This window comes from Drosophila tropicalis, unplaced genomic scaffold, assembly GCF_018151085.1.
Source record: "Drosophila tropicalis isolate 14030-0801.00 unplaced genomic scaffold, ASM1815108v1 contig_859, whole genome shotgun sequence".
NCBI lineage: Eukaryota > Metazoa > Arthropoda > Insecta > Diptera > Drosophilidae > Drosophila > Drosophila tropicalis.
In genome coordinates, this window is record NW_027173353.1 from 11,817,738 (window position 1) to 11,840,120 (window position 22,383).

Genomic DNA, 22,383 nt, shown 5'->3' on the forward strand with positions numbered 1-22,383 from the left:
ATTTTCCCACCGATTTGAGTTCATATTGGTCGTCTTCGTTGCCAATTTTAAAATTATCATAACTAGCAAATGCGACACTTCCATTAAAGAATCCTAATTGTATAAACAGTTCATAACAGTCCGAATCGGTGATGCGGTGCAATTTTTCGAGCCCAATAAAAAATTCTCCCTCAACGTTGCCGAATCCATTTCGATAGTCATTCCAAGTTCCATCAAAGTCTACGCTGCCATCAAATCGGTTCAGAATAACTATCCACCCACCACCTTCTATATCCCCGTTGCACGAAGCAGAAAAATGATCGACAAAATGAATTTGATGGACTCCGGTTGACAAGCCTTTGCAAGGGACTTTCGGTAGTTTTCCCCTGCACTCGCGTAAATTTTTCTCAGTTTGGTTCAGTTGCAAGAAATTGCTTTCAAGTTCAGTACTTTTATCAGCTAATTTAGCTTGTATTTCTTCCAAATCCCTGACACAAAATGTCACTGTAGAATTTAATTCCTTTACTTTATTACTGCAATTCTCTTCCTTAGCCTGATAACTTTTTAGTTCTTTAGTTATAGAATCAAAATCTCTTTTAGCTTTAGCTCGACTCGACTTTTCGTTTGCTAAGTTCACTTTTAAGTTTTTGATATTTTGCTTCAAATTTTGTTCTATCTCCTCCATTTGTTTTTTATCAATTTTCCTCAATTCAATTTCTTTCTTTAAATCATCCTGATCTTTAGCTGCTTTAAGTTTCCCTTCTTCAATTTCATTTTTCTGTTTGTTAATTACATCACTAATAAAACTTTCGATCCGCGCAATATTATTTTGTTGCTGAACAGATTGCCTAAGAATTGTTCTCAAGTCTTTATTTTCTGCTCGCAATTGCTCGATCTGCTCACTTTGACCTTTAACATTTTCCATTTCTAATAATCTTTTTCGCAGTTCTATATTTTCATTTTCAACCAGCGATTGTTTCCCTTCCAGTAGTTTAATTTTCTCTTTCAACTCCATAATATATGCGAGAGAAAGCTTCATGGAACTGTAGCAGTAAGAGGAACACAGATCCTCCTCAGCATCGATAAGTCCACAATACTATAAATAGATTTAGCTATTATAAGGACTTTTACTTTTCACTTTTACACTCACTTCATGGTCATTCAATATTGTGGTGGATGTTGAGGCTACTTTTTGGAATCCAAAGTGTAAAAAAAATACACAAAGTGGGAAGTTCATGATGAAAAATATTATGAAATAAATTAGATTATAAAAGTCTGTTTCACTCTGAACGTCAGACGACTTTGCTGGATTAAAGAGCAATGACTTAAATTAAAACATTACAATTGAATTGTTTCTGTGATAAGGCCCAACACGAAAATATGAAGAGAGTCGCTCTGGTATCTGTTATCAATCCAATGGGATTATTGGTATTTTTCCTTATATTCCTGGCACACCTATGACCAGCAGTAATATACCCTTTTCGGAAGGGTAAAACTAAAAACATTTAGAAATGAAATAACCTATGTTCGATCCAACTTTGGTATAAATTCAGTAAACCACATAGATTAGTGAGAAGGTTTTATTTGCATAATATTTACAGGAAACAATAAGCAAATTTGACCAAAAAGCTATATTCAGTAAAATATCGTAGAATAGGAAATATCACAGGATAGGAAGTCTTCTTAAAAGGATTCATGATCTATTATCCAATTAATTATTTTCCAATGGCCTAGTGGGCCTTTTAAGGCGCTCAAAACAAGTTCATTAGCCTGGTGATCTCGTCGGTGACTTGAGATGGGTGACACGACAGGGTTTTGCTCTGAAGTCGCTGTAATATTATGAGATTGGACATGCTAGCCCAAAAATGAACTGTCCAAAAGTTTTAGCTTTGTGCACCAAGTTCCTATGGAAGCTATGTATGTGATATAGTCACCCCATCTTGATCAAATTTAGCAAAATGATTAATTGTTATGTTCAATTGAGAAAGTAACGAAGTTATTGACGAAGTCACCGTTTTCGACCAATCGTTCCTATAGGAGCTATTCGATATAGTTAACTGACAAGTATTAGTTTGTATGACAATCAACGAAGTGATTTCGCAGTCACAGTTTGTTTCATTGCCGTTTGAATGGGAGATATGTATATGATTTAGTGGTCCGATTCGGTTAAAAGAAGGCCACATGCAAAATTTCAGCTCTGTAGCTTTCACGACGTAGAAGTCGTTCGCATCAATCCAAATGGACGGGCAGACGGATGGTCATGACTATATAGATTCGTCTCGTCGTTCTGATCTAGAAAATATATGGTCGGAGATGCTTCCTTCTATGCGCTTCACACTTCTGAACAAAACTTATATTCCCTTTTTGCAAGGGTATAACAACAACAACAATCATCAAGTAAATACGATTATTTAAAGCTCTGTAAAAATTCAAAGTTAGTCAGGAGGTCGATTGACACATACGTAAGTATTTGAAGATTGAAGTTTATATTTGTGATACCAAATTTTTTCAAATTCTATTTCAACAAATTCAAAAACTAAACTATAATTAAACTAACTACGATAATTAACCAAATACTAAAGTAAAACGAATGTAAGGATATGGAGATAAAAAAAAAAAAGACATTTGTGTTTCAACTTTGATTCAATAATTTAAATATATTTATGAATTTGTTGCTAACTTAAAACAATACAATAATTTATTATTCTTCTAAGATAAGTCTAGTAATTTGGAATGATTAACCAACCAACTTCAGTCTCAAAAACTTAAATATCTATGTTCGTGGGGGGGCGGAAGGATCCAAATGAAATACAAGGAGTTGGCGGGTGCCAATTTCTTCAGTTTGTGGTGAGCGAGTGGTGAATTAAAACGCACGAAAAACTTCGGTTAAATAAACGTAGGTTTTATTATTTATATAATATTCACAGGTAATCCGGCACACACGGAAAAGATTCGGGTTGAAAGTGATTAACAAATCGTAAAAAATGCAAGAGAACGGGTGTTCGGGTGAAAGGCTCGATTCTTAGTGATGGCGGTGCCCATTGGAAAAAATCAAGTCACTCCTCCTGGTGTGACCGTAGACGCCGAGGATCAAAAAACCCTCCTCACTCCTCACCGCTCACTGCTCTTCGCCGCTCACTGCTGTTCACCCGGTGGCGTGAACATACCGCCCCCCTTGCAACATGTTGCAATTGCCACCCTGGACATATAAAGGATGGGGGACGGCAACGTCCTGGAGCGCCTAGATCCCACAGGAGCCGGAGACGACCCATCCGAACACGGTGCTCTGGGCTGCGGGAGTACCGCTATGACCGGGCACACAGCCTGGTTGGATGACCTCAGGATAGAGGTCTGCCCCGAGCACCACGGATACCGACGCCGGCCGATAGAAGTAGGGGTCGGCCAGGATCAGGGTGGCGAACTTCTCTCGGACCGGCGCCGCCACTTCCCGGATGGGAGTGCGGATGAGCAAGTCCTCTTCGACCCGGAATATAACGTTCCGTCGGAACGTCTTGTCGGACCTCGACTCGAGGACGGCCGTACAGGCTTGGTCGACCCCGACCTTGGTCACAGCTAACCCCAGGGACCGGGCAAAGGAGAGATTGATGCGGCTCTCAGCCGCACACGCATCAAGAAGGACGCGGGTCTCGAAGGATTTCGAGCCATTGCCCAACCGGAGGACTGCGGTTGGCAGGACAGTCGTCGTCCTGGCGTGGAGCAGGGAGGATAACGAAATCTCGGGTGCGCCTTCTGGGGAAGCGGAGCGGTCGGACGATGATCGGGAACGGGGTTGTAGCGGGGGTGCAGCACGCCCGGAGGGGGTGATCGGCTGCGACGCCGGGCGGAGGCACGTCGTCTCGGCGGTTGGTCGGCCATGTGGAGCAGGGTATGGTGCCTTTGCCCGCATCGTCGGCAACCATGGCGAGTCCGACACGCGTCGGATGAATGCTCGTGTGCCAAGCTATTGGGACAATACTTATTGATGAGCACCGCCCGAAGCCGCTTTTCCCCTCGGAGGTTCAGGAAGCGCTGACACTGCCGGAGTGCATGAACCCCCCGACAGACCCGGCATCGGTACACGTTCGTGCCCTGTGGAGCTCGTTTGCTGCGGTGGTGCGGCAGACGCGTGGGGGCCATGTCGCTATGAAGGGGCGAGCTGAATGAACTGTAACGAAAGAAATTACGTATGGGGGAGTGGATTAGTCTATGCACGGGAACGAGAAACATGCACGGAGACGAGGACATTCGGAGGAAACATAGAGGGATTGGGAGTCACGATAAGGTTTTAGACTCAGGACTCCGGCTGTCTTGCAACAGAATGAGCTTCGCTACGGGTCTTCGGATAGACCCACGCGCGGTGGTGACATCAGCCACTCGGACGAGACCGTCAGCCCCGGGCAGAGTGCGCTCAATTCGCCCTAAGCGCCACTCGTTGGAGGGGAGATGATCTTCGGACACGATCACGAGGTCGCCGGTCTGGATGCTGCGAGTCGGTGATTTCCACTTGTTCCGTTTGTGAAGCTCCTTGAGGTACTCACTCTTCCAGCGGCGGCAGAAAGCCTGCTGGATTGCCTTTAGTCGCTGCCATCGGTTGATCAGCGACATAGGCTCGACCAGAATTTCCGGTTCCGCAATGGCTAAGAGTGGTCCTCCAATCAGGAAATGTCCCGGGCTTAGGGCCAGTAGATCCTCTGGGTCCTCACTCATGGGAGAGATTGGCCTGGAGTTTAGGCACGCTTCGATCCTACACAGGAGAGTGGAAAGTTCCTCGAAGGTGTATTTGACAGTGGACGAGGACTTGTAAAACAGGGTCTTAAAACTTTTGACCCCTGCTTCCCACAGTCCTCCCATATGGGGCGCGCTTGGCGGAATGAACTGCCAGGATAGGATGTGCTGGGGGAATGCCTTCATTATTTCAAGCTTGGTGGCGTTCAGGAAATCTTTTTCGAGCGCCTTTGAGGCCCCTACGAAGGTTTTGCCGTTGTCGGAGTAAATGCGCTGTGGGCATTGTCTCCGTGCGACAAACCGAGAGAAGGCTGCAAGAAATCTTTCAGTGGTGAGGTCGGAGGTAGCCTCGAGATGGATTGCCTTCGTGCTGAAACACACAAAGACGCAGACATAACCCTTAGTTATGAGACACGCACGCCCGGTGTAGTTTTTGATCTCGAACGGCCCTGCGAAGTCAATGCCCGTGTGGGTGAAGGGCCTGGAGTACGTGATGCGTTCTCGAGGGAGATCACCCATCATCTGGGTCTGTAGTCGTCGACGATGAACGATGCAGACCTTGCACCCCTTGATGTGGGACTTTACCATGTTCTTTATCCGTGGGATCCAGAATTTGGTGCGCAAATACCGCACCATCAGTTGATTGCCGCCATGCAACGTGATGCGGTGGGCGAATTCGACAAGCAGGCGAGTGAAATGAGTACTATAGGGGAGGAGAATAGGGTGACGTTCATCATATCGGAGGGATTCAGCGGCCCGGAGTCGTCCGCAGGAGCGGAGTAACCCATGCTGGTCGAGAAATGGGTTCAGATTGAGTAGAGTGCTGGATGATGGTAGGGGTCGCCCTTCACCCAGGGCCCGTATCTCCGCGAGGTATTCCCGCCGCTGAGAGGTCCGAATCCGCGCTCGGCGGAAAGAAGTTCGTCATTGGTGAGGAGAACCGTGGAAGGCGTCGAAATCCTCCTGGTGGCGAAGCGTAGGATGTACGCGATGACTCGTAGTGCCCTACCATAATTCGAGAAACGTTCGCTGACGTCCTCGAGTAGGGTGGTCGCGGTGGTGTGGCACTGGACCCGTTGCTCCAGCTGGGTGTCTGGGAGTTCGTTATGGGGAGTTGGCCAATACTCGGGGGCTCGCTGGAGCCAGTCCGGCCCATGCCACCAGAGGCTGCTGGCCGATAGCTCGGCCGCGGAGACTCCACGGCTCGCCAGATCAGCGGGGTTGTCCTCGGAGCGCACATGTGACCAGCTTTGGCTACTGGTGCTTTCGGAGATCCTGGATACCCGATTGGCCACGAAGGTGGACCAACTGCACGGGGGTTTATTGAGCCAAGCCAACACGATGGTAGAGTCGGTCCAAAACTGGGAGGTTGCAGGTGGGATTGGGAGTTCAGGAACGATCGACGCCCAGAGATCGGCTAGCAGAACCGCTCCGCACAACTCCAGCCGAGGCAGCGAGACTGTTTTGACTGGAGCTACACGGGTCTTAGCCGTTAATAAATGGACGTCTACTTGATTGCCGTACCGAACCCGCACATATAGGGCCGCTCAATACGCTTTCTGTGACGCGTCACAGAAGCCATGAAGCTCCCACGAGAGCTTATCGCTGGTGTTTAGCCAACGGGGAATGCGGAGTCGACTGAGGCCTGGGTAATCCTGCAGGAATTCGTGCCATTGCTGCAGCAGGAGAGGCGGCAGAACATCATCCCAGCCCAGTTCGGTAAGCCAGATTTGCTGCATGAATATCTTCGCTCGGATGACAAATGGGGCTAGCCAACCAGCGGGCTCAAAGAGCTTAGCGATATGGGACAGAACCTGCCTCTTGGAGATCGACTGCTTCAAGTGGGGGTCCGCTACGGTGAAGAAGAAGACGTCCTCAGCAGCTTGCCATCGAATACCCAAGGTTTTTGCAGTGCTCGCGTCTTCCAGCTCGAGAAAGTCCTCTCGCAGCAGGTGCTCTCTCGGAATGGCTAGAAGTACTTCCTTCTTATTGGAAGTCCACTTCCGAAGCGGGAAGCCCGCAGATTGGAGGGCCGCTTGAAGCTCTCGTATGGCGAGACGGGCGTCGGCTTCAGTGTGAGCGCCGGCAAGGACATCATCAACATACATGTAGTTCCGAAGGATTTCGCTCGCCTGAGGATACATCGCTTGCACGTCTTGTGCCAGTTGTAAAAAGGACTCGGATCGCCAAGAATGGCGCGCAGTTAACCCCAAACGTGACAGTTTGTAACTCGTAATCCTGAATATTGCCGCAGCGGTCTCGGTAGAGGATCCGCTGAAAGGGGGTATGCCTGGGATCGACTCGGATTTGTCGATACATCTGCGTTATGTCGGCATTGAAAACGAATTGAAAGAACCGCCATTTCAGTACCTGAAGCGTGAGGTCGGCCTGAAGAGTAGGACCGGTGTGCAAGACATCGTTGAGGCTGATGCCTTGTGTGGAGGGGCTCGACGCGTTAAATACCACGCGTACCTTAGTGGTGGTGCTATCGGGCTTAAACACCGCATGATGGGGGAGATAGAAGTTTTTCCCATCTTGAGGCGGCGTCACCCGAATCATATGACCCAATTCCTCGTACTCTTGAATAATGGCATCGTACTGCGTTTTTAGAACCGGATCCTTGAGAAGGCGTGCTTCATTCCGCAGGAATTGAGCCAGCGCGATCGGTCTTGAGTGGCCCAAGTCAACGCTATTCGGATCTTTGAACGGTAGGGACACAACATATCGGCCGTCCTTTCCCCTTTGGGTGGTCTCCTGGAAGTTCCGCTCGCAGAATGCGTCATCCTCCTTTTCCGGCTTTGCGGGAAGGTCTTCCACCTCCCAAAACTTGGTGAGGAGTACATCAAGCTTTGCTTCGGGACTAACTCGCGTCTGTGCCGCGAAAACGGATCTAGACACCGGGGGGTCAGGAGTGATAGCCCCACACAGAACCCATCCAAAGATGGTTTCTAGCCCGACAAAATCACCAATATCCTTTTTGATCCGTTCTCCGAGGATGTGGGGAAACAGGTCTACACCGATGATCATGTCAATAGGCGCGGGCTTGTTGTAGTACGGGTCAGCCAGGGGGCGATCGAGGCACTGCGTCGGAACCGTATTAAGGAATGGAGCTGTTGGAATGGCCCCTGACAATTTGGATACGACCAGGGCGGAGACCTCAATCTTGTTCAATCTGTCACACGGGGGAGACAGCATTAGCAGACACACCTTGTCGGCGCAGCCTCCATCACTCTGGCCCATGCCAGTAACCGCGGCGTCTACTGGGTAGAAGGGGGGCTGGACCATGCTGAAGACACGTTCGGAGAGAAAAGTTGAATCGGCTCCCGAGTCGATCAACGCCCGAATATGATGATCCACACCACGATGGTGCAGAGTGACAATCGCAGTGCCTAAAAGGCCTCTGCCTGGGGTAGATGCAAAATAACTTTGAGCATTTGTGAGCTGGTCGCTCGCGGACGGGCGCTCTGTGGCGCTGGATGGTGGGACTTGCGCAGCGGATGGCGAGGGCACGGACACATCACTAGGATGCAACAGCGTATGATGACGTTCCTTGCAGGTATGGCAATTATGCGCACTGGAGCAGCCCTTCACTTGATGACCGCGGGCAAAACAGTTCAGACAAAGTCCCTGCTGTCTAATGGTTTCCAGCCGCCTCTGAACAGGCATATCAAGGAAACTAGGGCAGAGCCGTATTGGGTGATTTTCCCGATGGCACAGCTTGCAAGACGCCGATTTGAGCTGAGCTTTCGCTGGAAACGCTTGGACTTTCATCGTTGCAGAGGATTTGCGGGGACCAATGGGGATGGCTTGGACACTTGGGGCCGACTTATGTTCTTCGGTGGCATCCAGGACACGATACCGATCGGTAAGAAATTGGTTCAAATCGGACCACGTTGAGACGACAGTCTTATTGGGCACTGATTGCTCCCACAGGAGGATTGTGGCCTTCGGCAATTTACTAGTGCAGATGGCGATAAGTAGGACATCCCAATTCTCAGTACTAACACCCGAACGCTCAAGTGCGGTAAGACACCCTTGAAACGCGGTCTGCAGCTCTCGCAAGGATTTGCCCGACTCTTGTGCCACCGCGGGAATCTGAAGGAGTTGTCTGGCTTGAGTCATGACCAGCAGACGGCTGTTTTCGTACCGTGCGGTGAGGTTCTCCCACGCGGCCTGGAAACCCTCATTCGTCAGGGGGGACTTAGCCACGATGGTTCTCGCTTCCCCTCGCGTCTTGGCGTTCAAGTGATAGAGCTTCTCCACTTGTGACAAATACGGATTGGCGATATAAATGGCGGCGAACAAATCGCGGAATGTGGGCCATGCTAGGCTGTCGCCATCAAATGTCTCTACCTCACACGGAGGAACTCTATGCCCCGGTGGCCCCGACGGAGCGGTTGGCTGACGCCTAGGAGTCGTCATCTGTGCCGAGAGCTGTTCGATGCGTTCTCCGAACAACGTCCCGCATCGCACATATGCCGCGTAAGCGGATTCGTGCTTCGCCTTGATGTGGCTTATGTTTGCCAAGCTTTCCTCGTCGGCTTGGATTGTCAAGGCCTTGTGACAACGGGAGTATTCCATCTCGACAGTTGACCAAAGGGATTTGAGCTGCTCTAAGTGCATTTTAATGGAAAACAAGGGCACTTCAGAAGTTAGAGCTTCACTCTCGCGAGCTTCAAACAGAGTCAATGCGTCGCACGCTATAACGAAATCGGAAAGGGACATTCTGGAGTGTTCTCTACGCTGTTGTGATACGGATCGGGTGACGGGAGCGTCAGAACAGTGCGTCACAACAACGTGCGGAATCTGGGTCTGAGTTGAAAGCTTGGAACGACCTTTGTGTTCCCTCGAGTCTTTAACCGAGAATCTGCGACCCTCAGGTAAGCTGGACGAAGACGGACGGGACCTTGGGGATTCGCTGCGGCTGCGAACTGACGAGAACTTGCGCGAAATATCCGTACGCTTCACGGTCACCGGAGTTGTCGGAGGCCGAACCTTCTCCGGAGTTGCAGAGGGAGACGAAAGACTGTTGGACTTCGGCGCAGTCTTGGACGGCTCCGTTGACATACTCAGGGGACGACCTTACCGACGAACACCGCGTTTGTGCGCGTCCTTTTTTTTTGTTTTGGAAGTGAGAAGTGGACTGTATGGGGACGCAAGAACTTCCTCACTGTGCACCGCAGGATTGCGGGAGAATTTTCTCGCGTGTGGCTCGGAAACGAAGCCCCTTTAATGGGGATAGATGCGGAATAATATACGAACGCACGAATGGGGATTGAAAATTACCGATGGGAGTACGTATAAAACAAAACACGGATGAAATATATAAATAAAGATGTATAGGATAAAAGGAAAATACGTTTTTATATAAATCTGGATCTGGATATATATGTGTGCGCAGAATAATGGCCGGAAAAAATTGTATATATAATTTATAAATATGGACGGAGATATAAATATGGGCCCGATAGTGCTGGAAAAAATATATATATATGTATTTATTTAGAAATATGGGCGGATATATATATGAGCGCAAAAGGCTGGCCGGAAAAAATATATATATAGTTTTTAAATATGAACGGATATATAAATATGGGCCCGATAGTGCTGGAACAAATTTATATGGGTTTATTTATAAATATGGGCGGATATATATATGAGCGCAAAATACTGGCCGGAAAAAATATATATATAGTTTTTAAATATGAACGGATATATAAATATGGGCCCGATAGTGCTGGAAAAAATTTATATGTGTTTATTTATAAATATGGGCGGATATATATATGAGCGCAAAATACTGGCCGAAAAATTATATATATAATTTATAAATATGGACGGATATATAAATATGGGCCCGATAGTTCTGGAAAATATATATGTATTCATTTATAAATATGGGCGGATATATAAATATGGACCCGATAGTGCTGGAAAAAATATATATGTATTTATTTATAAATATGGGCGGATATATATATATGAGCGCAAAAAGTTGGCCGGAAAAATTATATAAATAATTTATAAATATGGACGGATATATAAATGTGGGCACGATAGTGCTGGAAAAATATATATGTATTGTTTTATAAATATGGGCGGATATATAATTAGGCGAAAAAGGAGAATCGGAAATAATGTGATTTAAATTTGGCGCGCTTGAGCCGCCTATCGATATCACGACTCGACTCACGTGTCACCACTACTCCGAAAACAGCTGTCGGCCGCTGTTTATATATTTGGTTTTTGATTTTGTTGTTTAATTATGTATGTGAATAATTTTTTTTTTTGTGGTTGTGCGGAAAACCAAGAACAAAAGAACGCTTTTACACACCGCGAGTGTTGTGCGCAAATAAAACAACCGATCAATGCATATGGACAGATGCTTTGATCTATGTGTGTACGTACATGCATAAGTACACAGGTGAGTATAGATATGTATGCACACGCGTTGTTCACAACAACAAAAAAAAAACGTAAGTAATTGTAATTTAATTGGATGTGGGGTTGTGTTAAATCAATGCGCGACACCGAAATGTATTATGTGTTGTGGATATGTACATATGTATGTGCAATGTATGACTATGTAAGCATATACATATGTATGTATGTACGTATGTAAGCAAGTGCACCGGTATCCAAAGACGCGCGAATTAAGATTGAGTCTGTTCTGGTTGAGTGTTAAATCAAGACTGCTTTATTGAATAAAATCATATTCTGGTTTGGCTTACATCTAAGTGTTTATAATGATTTCTTCTGGTCACTTTTCTTGTGACACTCTATGTTTAGGGAAACTGTCACTTATCTTGTGACACTCTATGTTTAGGGAACTTGTCACTTATCTTGTGACACTCTATGTTTAATGGAATGGTATTGTTTATGTTTACATTAATGTGGAGTGTAGACCTCTTGGGTCGGCTGTTATAGGAAGTGTTGCTAATGGCATAACTCCTCCCCTCTGAGAGTATGAATTCTCCTGAATTCTGTTTACATTAATGTTTATATTTTTCTTTTTACAGTATATATGTATATAAATGGATAAACATATAATAATAATAATAAAAAGTGTTAAAAATATGCCATTTGTCATTTTCTTTTCGTATTTAAGTTCTGTGATTTCTTTTAAATTGTCAAAATTATCTATTGTTACATGATCAAAGTTAATTGTGTTTTTATAGGTTTGATTCAATAGTTCTGTTGGATAAAAAAATTTTTCGTGAAATTCTGTTTTTTCGTTAAAAAATATTTCATTTAGAATTTGAATTTTACAGTTACCGAATTGAATTAAGTTACTTCCCTTAAGTATAATATTTCTTTTATCGCAATTTTGATATATTTTTGTATTCTTGGCATTTTTGATTATAATTGTATCATCGTCAATTTCTTCGATACTCGTTATATTGTTGAATATAAATTTGCAATTATTATTAATGGTACAACTTTTACTTAATTTTAATTCTTTTAAAATTTTGTTGGGTTCATATGTAAATGTTTTATTATTTATTTCTACAATTAACTGATTTTCTTGGTCTATTTGTATATAATCTATATTTGGTATAGGAATAATTAACTTGACATCTATGGTTATAAATGATTTTGGGATTTTAATTGCGATTATGATGCAATTATTCTTATATTTTAAAATGCCCATACGGATTAGCTTTAATTTATAAAAATCAATGTCAAATTTATTTATTTCCTCTTCTGATAAAATTTCTGGTACGATTATATTATTTTTTGCTGATGCTATGTTTTCCTGAATATAATTTATTTTGAATTCTATATTTTTTAATTTCCCCATTTGGTCATTATGAAGTATTTTCATTTCTATTTCTTGATTTTGATTGTCCATGCTTGTAAGTATGTCCTTGATTATTGTTCTGTCTTGTTTAATTGTTTCTGCTAAGTTGTGTATTGTTTTATTAAAATGTGTATTTATAACAATTTGTTGGTTCATGTCTTGTATAATATTATGGTTGTTTTGGTCAATATTGTTAAGGTGATCTAAAATATCTGTTCTATCTTCATCATCCATAATTCCAAAAAGCCATTTGTATGTTGTTCCTACAATATTTAACATTCCTCTTTTTATTCTGTTGTTTGGGGTTATGGATTTTATTTTAGCTCTAATTAGATTTATTTCGGCTAATAGCTCCTTTTTTCCTGTGATGTTAAAATGTTTAATGTTTGTCTCCATTTGATTTATTATAATATTTAAAGGGTCGATATTAATAATGTGTAGTATAATTACTGTTTCATTAACTATTTCCGTGGAATAAGTTTGTATAGGTGCATATCCTGCATTTGATTGAATTGGTTCAATTTGTAATCTGCCTTGAACACACATTATAACGTAAAAAATTATGAAAATCTGAGGATAAGAGAAAAAAAAAATTTTTTTGTTTCAAGGATGTCAATCTGTATTTTGTTGGAAATTAATTTTTTCCTGCTTTGACGGTCTTTTTATATTACATGGATGAATATTATTTAATGTTGTAATTCTAAAATAAGGTTCATCCTTATGCCTAACTCGTTTATAGTTTTTAATTGGTCCTTCCTGTCTTTCCTCCTCATAATCTTCTCTTGTATTATTTTGTTTGCTTAAAATTTTTTCTTTGTGCTTGATAATAGTGTTTTTTAGTTTTTCCTCATCTTCTATGTTTTTTGCATAATTTGGTGTACATTTTATTGTAGAGTGATAACGGTTATTATAAGCTGTTATTGCTAATTGCATTTTGGATGAAATTGATAAATCATCATCTATTCCTGCTATTATTTCAATGAGAGTAGAATGTAGTCTTTCTATGTCTGCATTTCCTGTATGTGAATTTGGCTTTGTATAATGGATTTCTATTTGTTCTTGGTTTAAGTATTGTTTTATCTGTTCTGATCGAAATTCATTATCCATTATTATTTTATGTGGCTTATTGAATTTGGCAAAGTGTTCAATCATAATTTCCATTTTAGTTTTCCAGTTTCTATCTGTTATATTATAAGCGACTGCGAATTTTGTGAGCTTGTCTATGATTGTAACAAACGATTTATGTTTTATATGAAATATGTCTAAATGTATAATTTGATTTTTAACATCCGGTGTTTCTGTGAATTGAAACTTAGGTTTGATTGGTTTTCTGTCATATTTAATTTCCTTACATTTTTTACAATTTGAAATTATCAACTGAATATGGTCTCTTAGCTTTGGAAAATATATTTTGTTCTTTAACGAATTAAAAGCTTCATTTATTCCGCTATGTAATGAATCTTTGGTGTGGTAAATAGCTATTTGTTTGTGTAACTCTTCCTCGCTTGAAATTTCCTGAGCTCTCTTAGTACATTTAAAAAATTTTATATTATTACAGTGTGAAAAAATGTTCATTAAGATACATTGTATCTTATAATATTCTGAGTCTGGAACTTCTGAAAAAATTCCTACTGTTCCTTTATTTATATTATTTTGCATTTTGATTTCGATTTCAATTTCTGTTTCTGCTGGGCTTACTTCTATTATTTTTCTACCATGCTGAATATTAATATTGTCCGTTGTTGTATAAGTTACTATTATCTGAGTTTTATATTTGTTTACAATATCGTCTTTTATATAGAAATTTGTAAATCCTCCTTCCTCTGCTGAATGCTGTGTATCTGATAGTTCAAAGTTTGACTCATTTGTTTTATCCTTGTTTATTAGTTCAGCTGTTTCCTGTCTACTTAAAAAGTCTGCCACTTTATTGTCTTTTCCTTTCAAATATATTATGTCATAATCGAATTCTTGTAATTTTAAAATCCATCTTTGGTGTCTTGCTGTCATTTCTTTCCCTTTGTATTTTGAGTTTAGATATTTTATCGGAGCATGATCTGTTCTAATTTGGAATTTATTACCTATCAAATAGTGTCTAAAATAGTTTACTGCATGTATAATGGATAAAAATTCTTTATCAATTGTACTGTAATTTTTTTCATGTTTATTTAAAGTTCTTGAAAGGAATGCAACTGGTTGCTCTTGTTGAGACAATACTGCACCTATTGCGAAGTCACTGGCATCTGTTGTAATGGTAAATGGTTTATCAAACTCTGGATATTTTAAGATTGGATGTGAGCTTATAAGTGTTTTAAGGTTTTCAAAGGCATCTATAAACTGTGGGTCATTTGTATTAATTTGTGTGCCTTTTTGTAAATATCTGATCATTGGGTAAGCTATTTTGGCATAGTCCTTAATAAATTTTCTGTAAAATCCTGTCATACCAAGAAATCCTTTCAATTGCTTTTCTGTTTTAGGTAGCTGCATTGCTTTTATTGCTTCTATTTTATGTGGATTGGGTTTAATCCCTTCCTTTGTGAGAATGTGTCCTAAATATTCAGTATATTGTTTCATGAAGGAACATTTGTCTGGTTGAATTTTTAAGTTATGCTTTCTAAGTACTTTGAAAATGTTCTCCAAAGCAATCTTATGTTCCTCAAGTGTTGTTGAAAATATCAAAATATCGTCCATGTATACAACACAATTTTTGTTTATATAATCCCTCAGTATTTCATTCATTAAACGTTGAAATGTGGCTGGGGCATTTTTTAACCCAAAAGGCATTCTAACATATTCATATAAACCCATTGGTGAAATGAATGCTGTTTTCTCTATATCTTCTTCTGCCATTAAAATTTGGTGATAGCCTTTTGCTAAATCTAATGTAGTAAAATATTGAGCTTTACCGAGTTTGTCTAATACAGCGTCCATGATAGGTATTGGGTACTTATCTGGAACGGTTACTTGGTTTAAACGCCTATAGTCTACACAAATACGATACTTTTGAATTCCAGAGCTATCTCTTTTTTTAGGTATGACACATATTGGAGAACTATATTTGCTTTTGCTTTTTCTTATAATTCCATTGTTTTCCATGTAAATTATTTGTTTCTTTATTTCTTCTTCATATTTTGGGGAGACCCGATAGAGTTTTGAATTAATAGGTTGGTCTGTAGTAGTTTTTATGCTATGAACTATAGTGTTAGTATTGGTTAAGTGATCCCCTTCTTTGAAACATAACTTTTCGTACTTTTTTGAAAGCTTTCTTATTATTTGTTCTTCCTCAGTATTGAGTTCTTTTAACTTAAGATCATCAATTTCACTTACTTCCATTACGCAAACATCTTCTGATTGTTTGGAAAGGAATGGAATTTCGACCCCATTGTTAAGTTTAATAATTTTGTTTTGAAAATCAATATTTGCAAAATTCCTTTGAATGAAGTCCATGCCCAATAGAAAATCATATGATTTTTCCAGGGGCATAGCCACCCATTTTGTTCTTGCATAATTTATATATTTAAACTCCCTTGGCACTTTTGTTTTCACTAAGTAACTGTCACTTTCTATTTTTCCCTTTATCGTATGTATGGTTTTTGAATATTTTTCAATTATTTTGTATTTGGAATTATGTACATTAGTTGTGTTTAAAATGCTTATGGTTGATCCTGTATCTACCAAAATAATATAAGTATCTTCCTCTATTGTTCCTTTTATAAAAATTTTTTTTTCATCCGAGGCTAGTTGGTAAAAAACTCTTGATTATCTGTGCTGTTTACTACTTCCTCATTTATATTATCTACACTCATTGCTTCTGCTGGTGGTTGCTGATAATTTTGTGGTTGCTGATAATTTTGATTTTGTCTTACGTTCTGACTCTGTTGTCTATTCGGATTTTGATACTGTCTAATATTTTGACTCTGTTGTCTATTGGGATTTTGAGACTGTTTTACATTTTGACTCTGTTCAGTATTTTGGTTTGTATTTTTATTGGTTGTCTGTTTGTTATATGTACTATGGTCATTGTCATTTTTGGTTAATAATAGTTTTTTATTTAAATTTCCATAATTCAGACCAATATAATTTGCAAGTTCAATTCTTATATCTGTTAATGTTGTTTTATTCATTAAGGCAATGGCCATTGGACCACAAGATAATTCTTTTACTCTTTGAATTAAGAGACCACTTAATATGTCAACTAATCTGCTATTGTTTTCAAAGACCGAAAAATCAGTAATTTCCTCAACAATTGCTCTTACTTTAAAATCAAGATCTCGAACGGTAGTTACCCTTAAGTTATTAATTTTTCTGGTTAGACCCATTTGATCCGTTCTTGGGCGATAATGATGTCGAAGACGAGTTTTGCAATCAGCCCAAGATGTAGGGGGGGTTAATATTAAGCATAGTTCTTGCCTGACCTTGAATTTTGGTGTTGAATATAACAGTGAAGACCTGGTCGTTATCATCATACTCCTCCATGATTTGGTTGACTGCCGAAATGAAGCCATGTAACGTTCCCTCCTGTCCAGTGAACACCGGCAAGTACCTTGTTTCCTTCTCGATGCTGTTTCTCTCCCTTGTTGTTGGATTAGAATGCATCTCTTGATTGGATATTATTATTGATGTTAGCATTTGAATGCATTGTTGTATTTCGTTAATTTGTGCCATTTTAATGGTGTATGTTTTATTGTTTCGTTAACTTTTTTTTTTTTTTTAAGTTTCCACAATAATTCTGTTTGTTTGCACAAAGTGTTTTTACAATATTATATTGTTTCGTTATTTGTCACAAAATGTTTTTATAATATTATATTGTTTCGTTGGCCTAGATTTTCTCCAAGGTTTCCACAATATATATATTTTATTTTGTCACTAAATGTTTTGTTTTCCACAGTATTATATTGTTTCGTTATCTTTGATTGCGTTCAAAGTTTCCACAATATTTTAGCTGTGAACTCGAGTACCGACTGCGCCAATTAAGATTGAGTCTGTTCTGGTTGAGTGTTAAATCAAGACTGCTTTATTGAATAAAATCATATTCTGGTTTGGCTTACATCTAAGTGTTTATAATGATTTCTTCTGGTCACTTTTCTTGTGACACTCTATGTTTAGGGAAACTGTCACTTATCTTGTGACACTCTATGTTTAGGGAACTTGTCACTTATCTTGTGACACTCTATGTTTAATGGAATGGTATTGTTTATGTTTACATTAATGTGGAGTGTAGACCTCTTGGGTCGGCTGTTATAGGAAGTGTTGCTAATGGCATAACTCGCGTGAGGAAATTAATTTCGCACCTAATTCGAACGCGCAAGAAATCGCGGTGCATACGTGAAGTGCTATTTAAAAAAAAAAAGAATATTTTTTTTGCCTTTTGTGTCGTGGTAAATGTGCGAAGGGATTGTATGTATATGGATATGTATGTACATATGCGCGTACATCAACAGGTGACGATGTATGTATGTACGTAGATACGCGCGTGCGGAAATAAGTTTGGCATTAAAGATAATTATTCCAACACATAAGAAAACGCGGTGAACACTTTGATTTTTATTTTTCCCTATTTTTTATAACACTTTAATAATTTTTTTTTTGTTTTTTAAACTTTTACGCGGATTTGGCAAACAGCTGTGGAAATTACATGTACATGTGAATGCATATGTAAAAAAGGTGGATTTGGACAAGTGCGAGGAAAAAAAAACATAAATAAAAATGGATAATCGTGGAATGTAAAATGAGAACGTTGGACAATCACGCTAAGGATTAGGAACTACCATGAAACCTTGGAACAGGTCAGGTATGTACATACAATATGTAAAAGTGTGTAGGTCGCTATGGAGAAGCGGGAAAACCTCACACTTTTAGTAGTATGTAAATGAAATGAATAATGAAATTTTGTACTTATCAGGAATTCCGCCGATGCAAGCTGGAGGAGCGGAAGGATATCCGGCTCGAAGGACCAATGTTCGTGGGGGGGCGGAAGGATCCAAATGAAATACAAGGAGTTGGCGGGTGCCAATTTCTTCAGTTTGTGGTGAGCGAGTGGTGAATTAAAACGCACGAAAAACTTCGGTTAAATAAACGTAGGTTTTATTATTTATATAATATTCACAGGTAATCCGGCACACACGGAAAAGATTCGGGTTGAAAGTGATTAACAAATCGTAAAAAATGCAAGAGAACGGGTGTTCGGGTGAAAGGCTCGATTCTTAGTGATGGCGGTGCCCATTGGAAAAAATCAAGTCACTCCTCCTGGTGTGACCGTAGACGCCGAGGATCAAAAAACCCTCCTCACCGCTCACTGCTCTTCGCCGCTCACTGCTGTTCACCCGGTGGCGTGAACAATCTATGATAGAGAATCTCTTTGGCTTAATCGACTTCCTCAACAGTGGGTCCAGAGTAGCCACCAAATCCTCCAGCCTGCTGACCACAGTTGCCACCAGATCCAGATCCGGCCGGCTGACTGGCAGACTGATGCATTCGTGTCATGATCGGCGAACAGTGTTTGGTGAGCTCCTCCAGTTTGTGATCGAACTCTTCTTTTTCGGCTGTGGTGTTAGTATCCAGCCATTTAATGGTCTCGTCACACTTTTCAATAACAGAGGACTTGTCTGTCTCGCTGAGCTTGTCGGCACTGGCCTGCTCCACAGCCTGTTTCACGTTGAAAACGTAAGACTCCAAGCTGTTGCGGGAAGAGATCCGTTGGCGCTGTCTCTCGTCCTCATCGGCATAACGCTCCGCATCGTTCACCATTCGGTCGATATCAGCTTGCGACAGACGTCCCTTGTCGTTCTTGATCGTGATATTCTTGGCCTTGCCCGTGCTCATCTCCTTAGCGGTGACATTGAGTATTCCGTTGGCATCCATGTCGAAGGTGACTTCTATTTGGGGAACGCCTCTAGGTGCCGGAGGAATTCCAGATAGATCGAAGGTTCCCAGGGCATTGTTGTCTTTGGTCATCACTCGTTCGCCCTCGTAGACTTGAATAGAAACTCCAGGCTGATTGTCGGCATAGGTGGAGAAGGTTTTGGTTTGCTTGCAGGGGATCCGGCAATTGCGTTCGATCAATTTGGTCATAACTCCGCCAGCAGTTTCTATGCCAAGTGAGAGTGGTGCCACATCCACCAGAAGAACGTCCTGGATCTTGCCGCTCTGGTCGCCACTGAGAATAGCAGCTTGGACAGCAGCTCCATATGCCACAGCTTCGTCTGGGTTGATTGAGAGGTTCAGACTCTTTCCGTTGAAGAACTGTTGGAGCAGGCTCTGCACCTTGGGAATCCGGGTGGAGCCGCCCACAAGTACAATGTCATGGATTTGTCCCTTGTCCATCTTGGCATCATTCAGAGCCTTCTCCACAGGCTGTAAAGTATTGCGGAAGAGGTCGGCACACAGCTCCTCAAAACGGGCACGACTTATTTTAGTGTAGAAGTCATGTCCCTCGAACAATGCGTCCACCTCAATGGTGGCTTCTGTGCTGGATGACAGGGTGCGCTTGGCACGTTCAGCTGCTGTGCGAAGGCGCCGCAGTGCACGTGGATTTGACCGCAGGTCCTTTTTGTACTTGCGCTTGAATTCATCGGCCAAATGTGTCACTAGTCGGTTGTCAAAGTCCTCTCCGCCAAGATGTGTGTCGCCGGCAGTGGCCCGAACCTCAAACAGAGATCCTTCGTCAATAGTTAGAATGGAAACATCGAAAGTACCGCCTCCCAAGTCGAATATCAACACATTCCTCTCTCCCTTCAGATTCTTGTCCAGGCCATAGGCCAAAGCCGCCGCCGTTGGCTCGTTAATGATTCTCAGCACATTTAGACCAGCAATATGGCCAGCATCCTTGGTAGCCTGTCTCTGGGAGTCGTTGAAGTAGGCTGGCACTGTGATGACTGCATCTGTGATGCTCTGGCCCAAATATGCCTCGGCTGTCTCCTTCATCTTGGCCAGCACCATCGAGCTAATCTCCTCGGGCGCGAAACGCTTCGACTCGCCTTTAAACTCAACTCCCAACTTGGGCTTGCCTCCATCGCTGACCACCTTGAATGGCCAGTGCTTGATGTCCTCCGCTATCTTGGGATCGTCGTACTTGCGGCCTATCAAACGCTTAGCATCGAATACTGTGTTCCTTGGATTCATGGCCACCTGGTTCTTAGCGGCATCGCCTATCAGGCGCTCCGAGTCGGTGAATGCCACATAACTGGGCGTCGTCCGATTGCCCTGGTCATTGGCTATAATCTCCACCTTTCCATGTTGATAGACACCCACGCAGGAGAACGTGGTACCCAAATCTATTCCGATTGCAGGCATTTTTTTCCTTTGTTTTTCTTGTTGCTTTACTTGGATAATTTACTTCTTGAATGATTCTGTTTTGCTTGAATTTGTAAATTAACTTGTTTACTTTTTAGTTTGTTTAAACAATTTTAGTTGTTCGCTTTTAACGTTTAATGTTTTTCAGTTGTTTAGCTTGTTCAGCTAGTCGCTTGTTTTGTTTTGCTTGTTTCTGTGATGTATCACTTCGCTTGCTTGAATTGAATTGCTGCGAAGAGAAATTGTCGGCCCTATTTATACCTGGCCGCTCTCTTTCGGAAACTTCGAGGCGTTCTCTTCTCGAACTCTCTCGAACAATCGACAGATTGATGTGAGTGTGAAAGGGAGAGAACATATCTGGCCCGCAATATGTACTGCTGAGAGGGTGGAAATTTCTCAAAAGTATTTTTTCTCTTTTTTTCTACCTACCTCAACAATCATTGCCAATTAATATTAGATTTTAGGTTCTGGAAGATTCCTTCGTGCTTTGGTTTGGTTTTGATTATAATTAAGGTCTTTGGTGGCTTTAGATGTGACACTTTTTTCTGCTGATCTCAACTCACGTGAGTTAAAGTTTAAACAAGTTTTGCGGTCGTTGACCGATTGTGAATAGTGGGATCTGATATTTTTATGAATGGGCTGCAATACATACATATTTATGTATGTATGTATGTACATGTACATACATATGTAGTTATGTATGTACATACATACATATGTGCTCATTTGTATATGAATGTATGTATGTATGTAAATCGGAACCGGATTAATTTATGAATTGAACCTAATTTAATAGTTCAAATTTTATTTACTCTGAAAGGAAATGAAGAAGATTGTTACATACATATATGAAATTTTATTCGATTATTGTGTTTTTTAACATTTATTTGTAACAGGATTCTTGAACTTATTTTTTAACAGTTTGACAACAAGCTAAAATATCCTACAAACTTCCATGAAGAGGTCGATAATGCAATTCCATAAACACCAACTGGTCTAGTCAAATCATTTGCCCTCAGAGGGTCAACATGAAGATCAATCTCATTGCTAAAAACTGTAATTTTTTCCGTTTCAAATTATTTGGAAAAAGAATGCTGATAATAGAAGCTCTGACAAATTGTATATAAGAGCAGAAACGAATCAAAAAGAACTATTCTCGATTTCAATAATGAATTTTATTAAAATAGCACTCGTGTCATTTTTAGTAGCACTGGTCATAGTTGGAACCACTGCTATGCAGACAGTGCGATCCAACAAATCCAATGGATCCTGATTGCCGTCGCGATTTGCAAGCCGGTGCCGTTACATGTACGAATTATGGTACAAGTATGCTCGAAGACGCCTGGAATGCAGTTGTCCATCCTGAGAAAAGGCTATACATTCCACAAGAAAATGAAAATTAAATAAAAAATTGTTGCCAGCAGCGTTTGAGCACAGCCCATTTATATTGAATGCATCTTTTGTTCAGTTTGATCAGCAGTTCGCAACGCATTGAAGGAAGCATTTCCGACCATATAAAGTGTAGATATTCTTGATCAGCACGACATGCCTGTCCGTCCGTCTGTGTGGATCAACGCGAACTTCTCCTA

At 41.4% G+C, this 22,383-nt stretch overlaps 1 protein-coding gene and 1 long non-coding RNA gene across 4 annotated transcripts; one reads left to right on the forward strand and one right to left on the reverse strand.

Annotated features, from left to right (window-relative positions):
• Positions 1-2,860: 2,860 nt before the first annotated feature.
• On the reverse strand, positions 2,861-21,008 carry LOC137583176 (major heat shock 70 kDa protein Ab-like). Its single transcript, XM_068298092.1, has 2 exons — positions 18,398-21,008; positions 2,861-4,144 (listed from the first exon to the last, which is right to left on the reverse strand). Exon 1 carries the CDS (start codon positions 20,792-20,794, stop codon positions 18,866-18,868), a length of 1,929 nt encoding a protein of 642 aa, XP_068154193.1. The 5' UTR covers positions 20,795-21,008; the 3' UTR covers positions 2,861-4,144; positions 18,398-18,865.
• On the forward strand, positions 17,937-18,625 carry LOC137583177 (uncharacterized). 3 transcript variants are annotated; one of them, XR_011033378.1, is made up of 3 exons: positions 17,937-17,951; positions 18,125-18,293; positions 18,405-18,543. It is a non-coding gene; the product is annotated as an uncharacterized lncRNA (long non-coding RNA). The 3 variants fall into 3 exon arrangements; XR_011033380.1 differs by lacking the exon at positions 17,937-17,951 and adding an exon at positions 18,611-18,625 and having other exon boundaries at positions 18,019-18,293; positions 18,405-18,530; XR_011033379.1 differs by lacking the exon at positions 17,937-17,951 and adding an exon at positions 18,584-18,598 and having other exon boundaries at positions 18,020-18,293; positions 18,405-18,530.
• Positions 21,009-22,383: the final 1,375 nt, after the last annotated feature.

What these genes read in the sequence shown, in the direction of transcription:
- LOC137583176 (XM_068298092.1), bottom strand. Translation starts at nt 20,794, where the DNA reads ATGCCTGCAATCGGAATAGATTTGGGTACCACGTTCTCCTGCGTGGGT.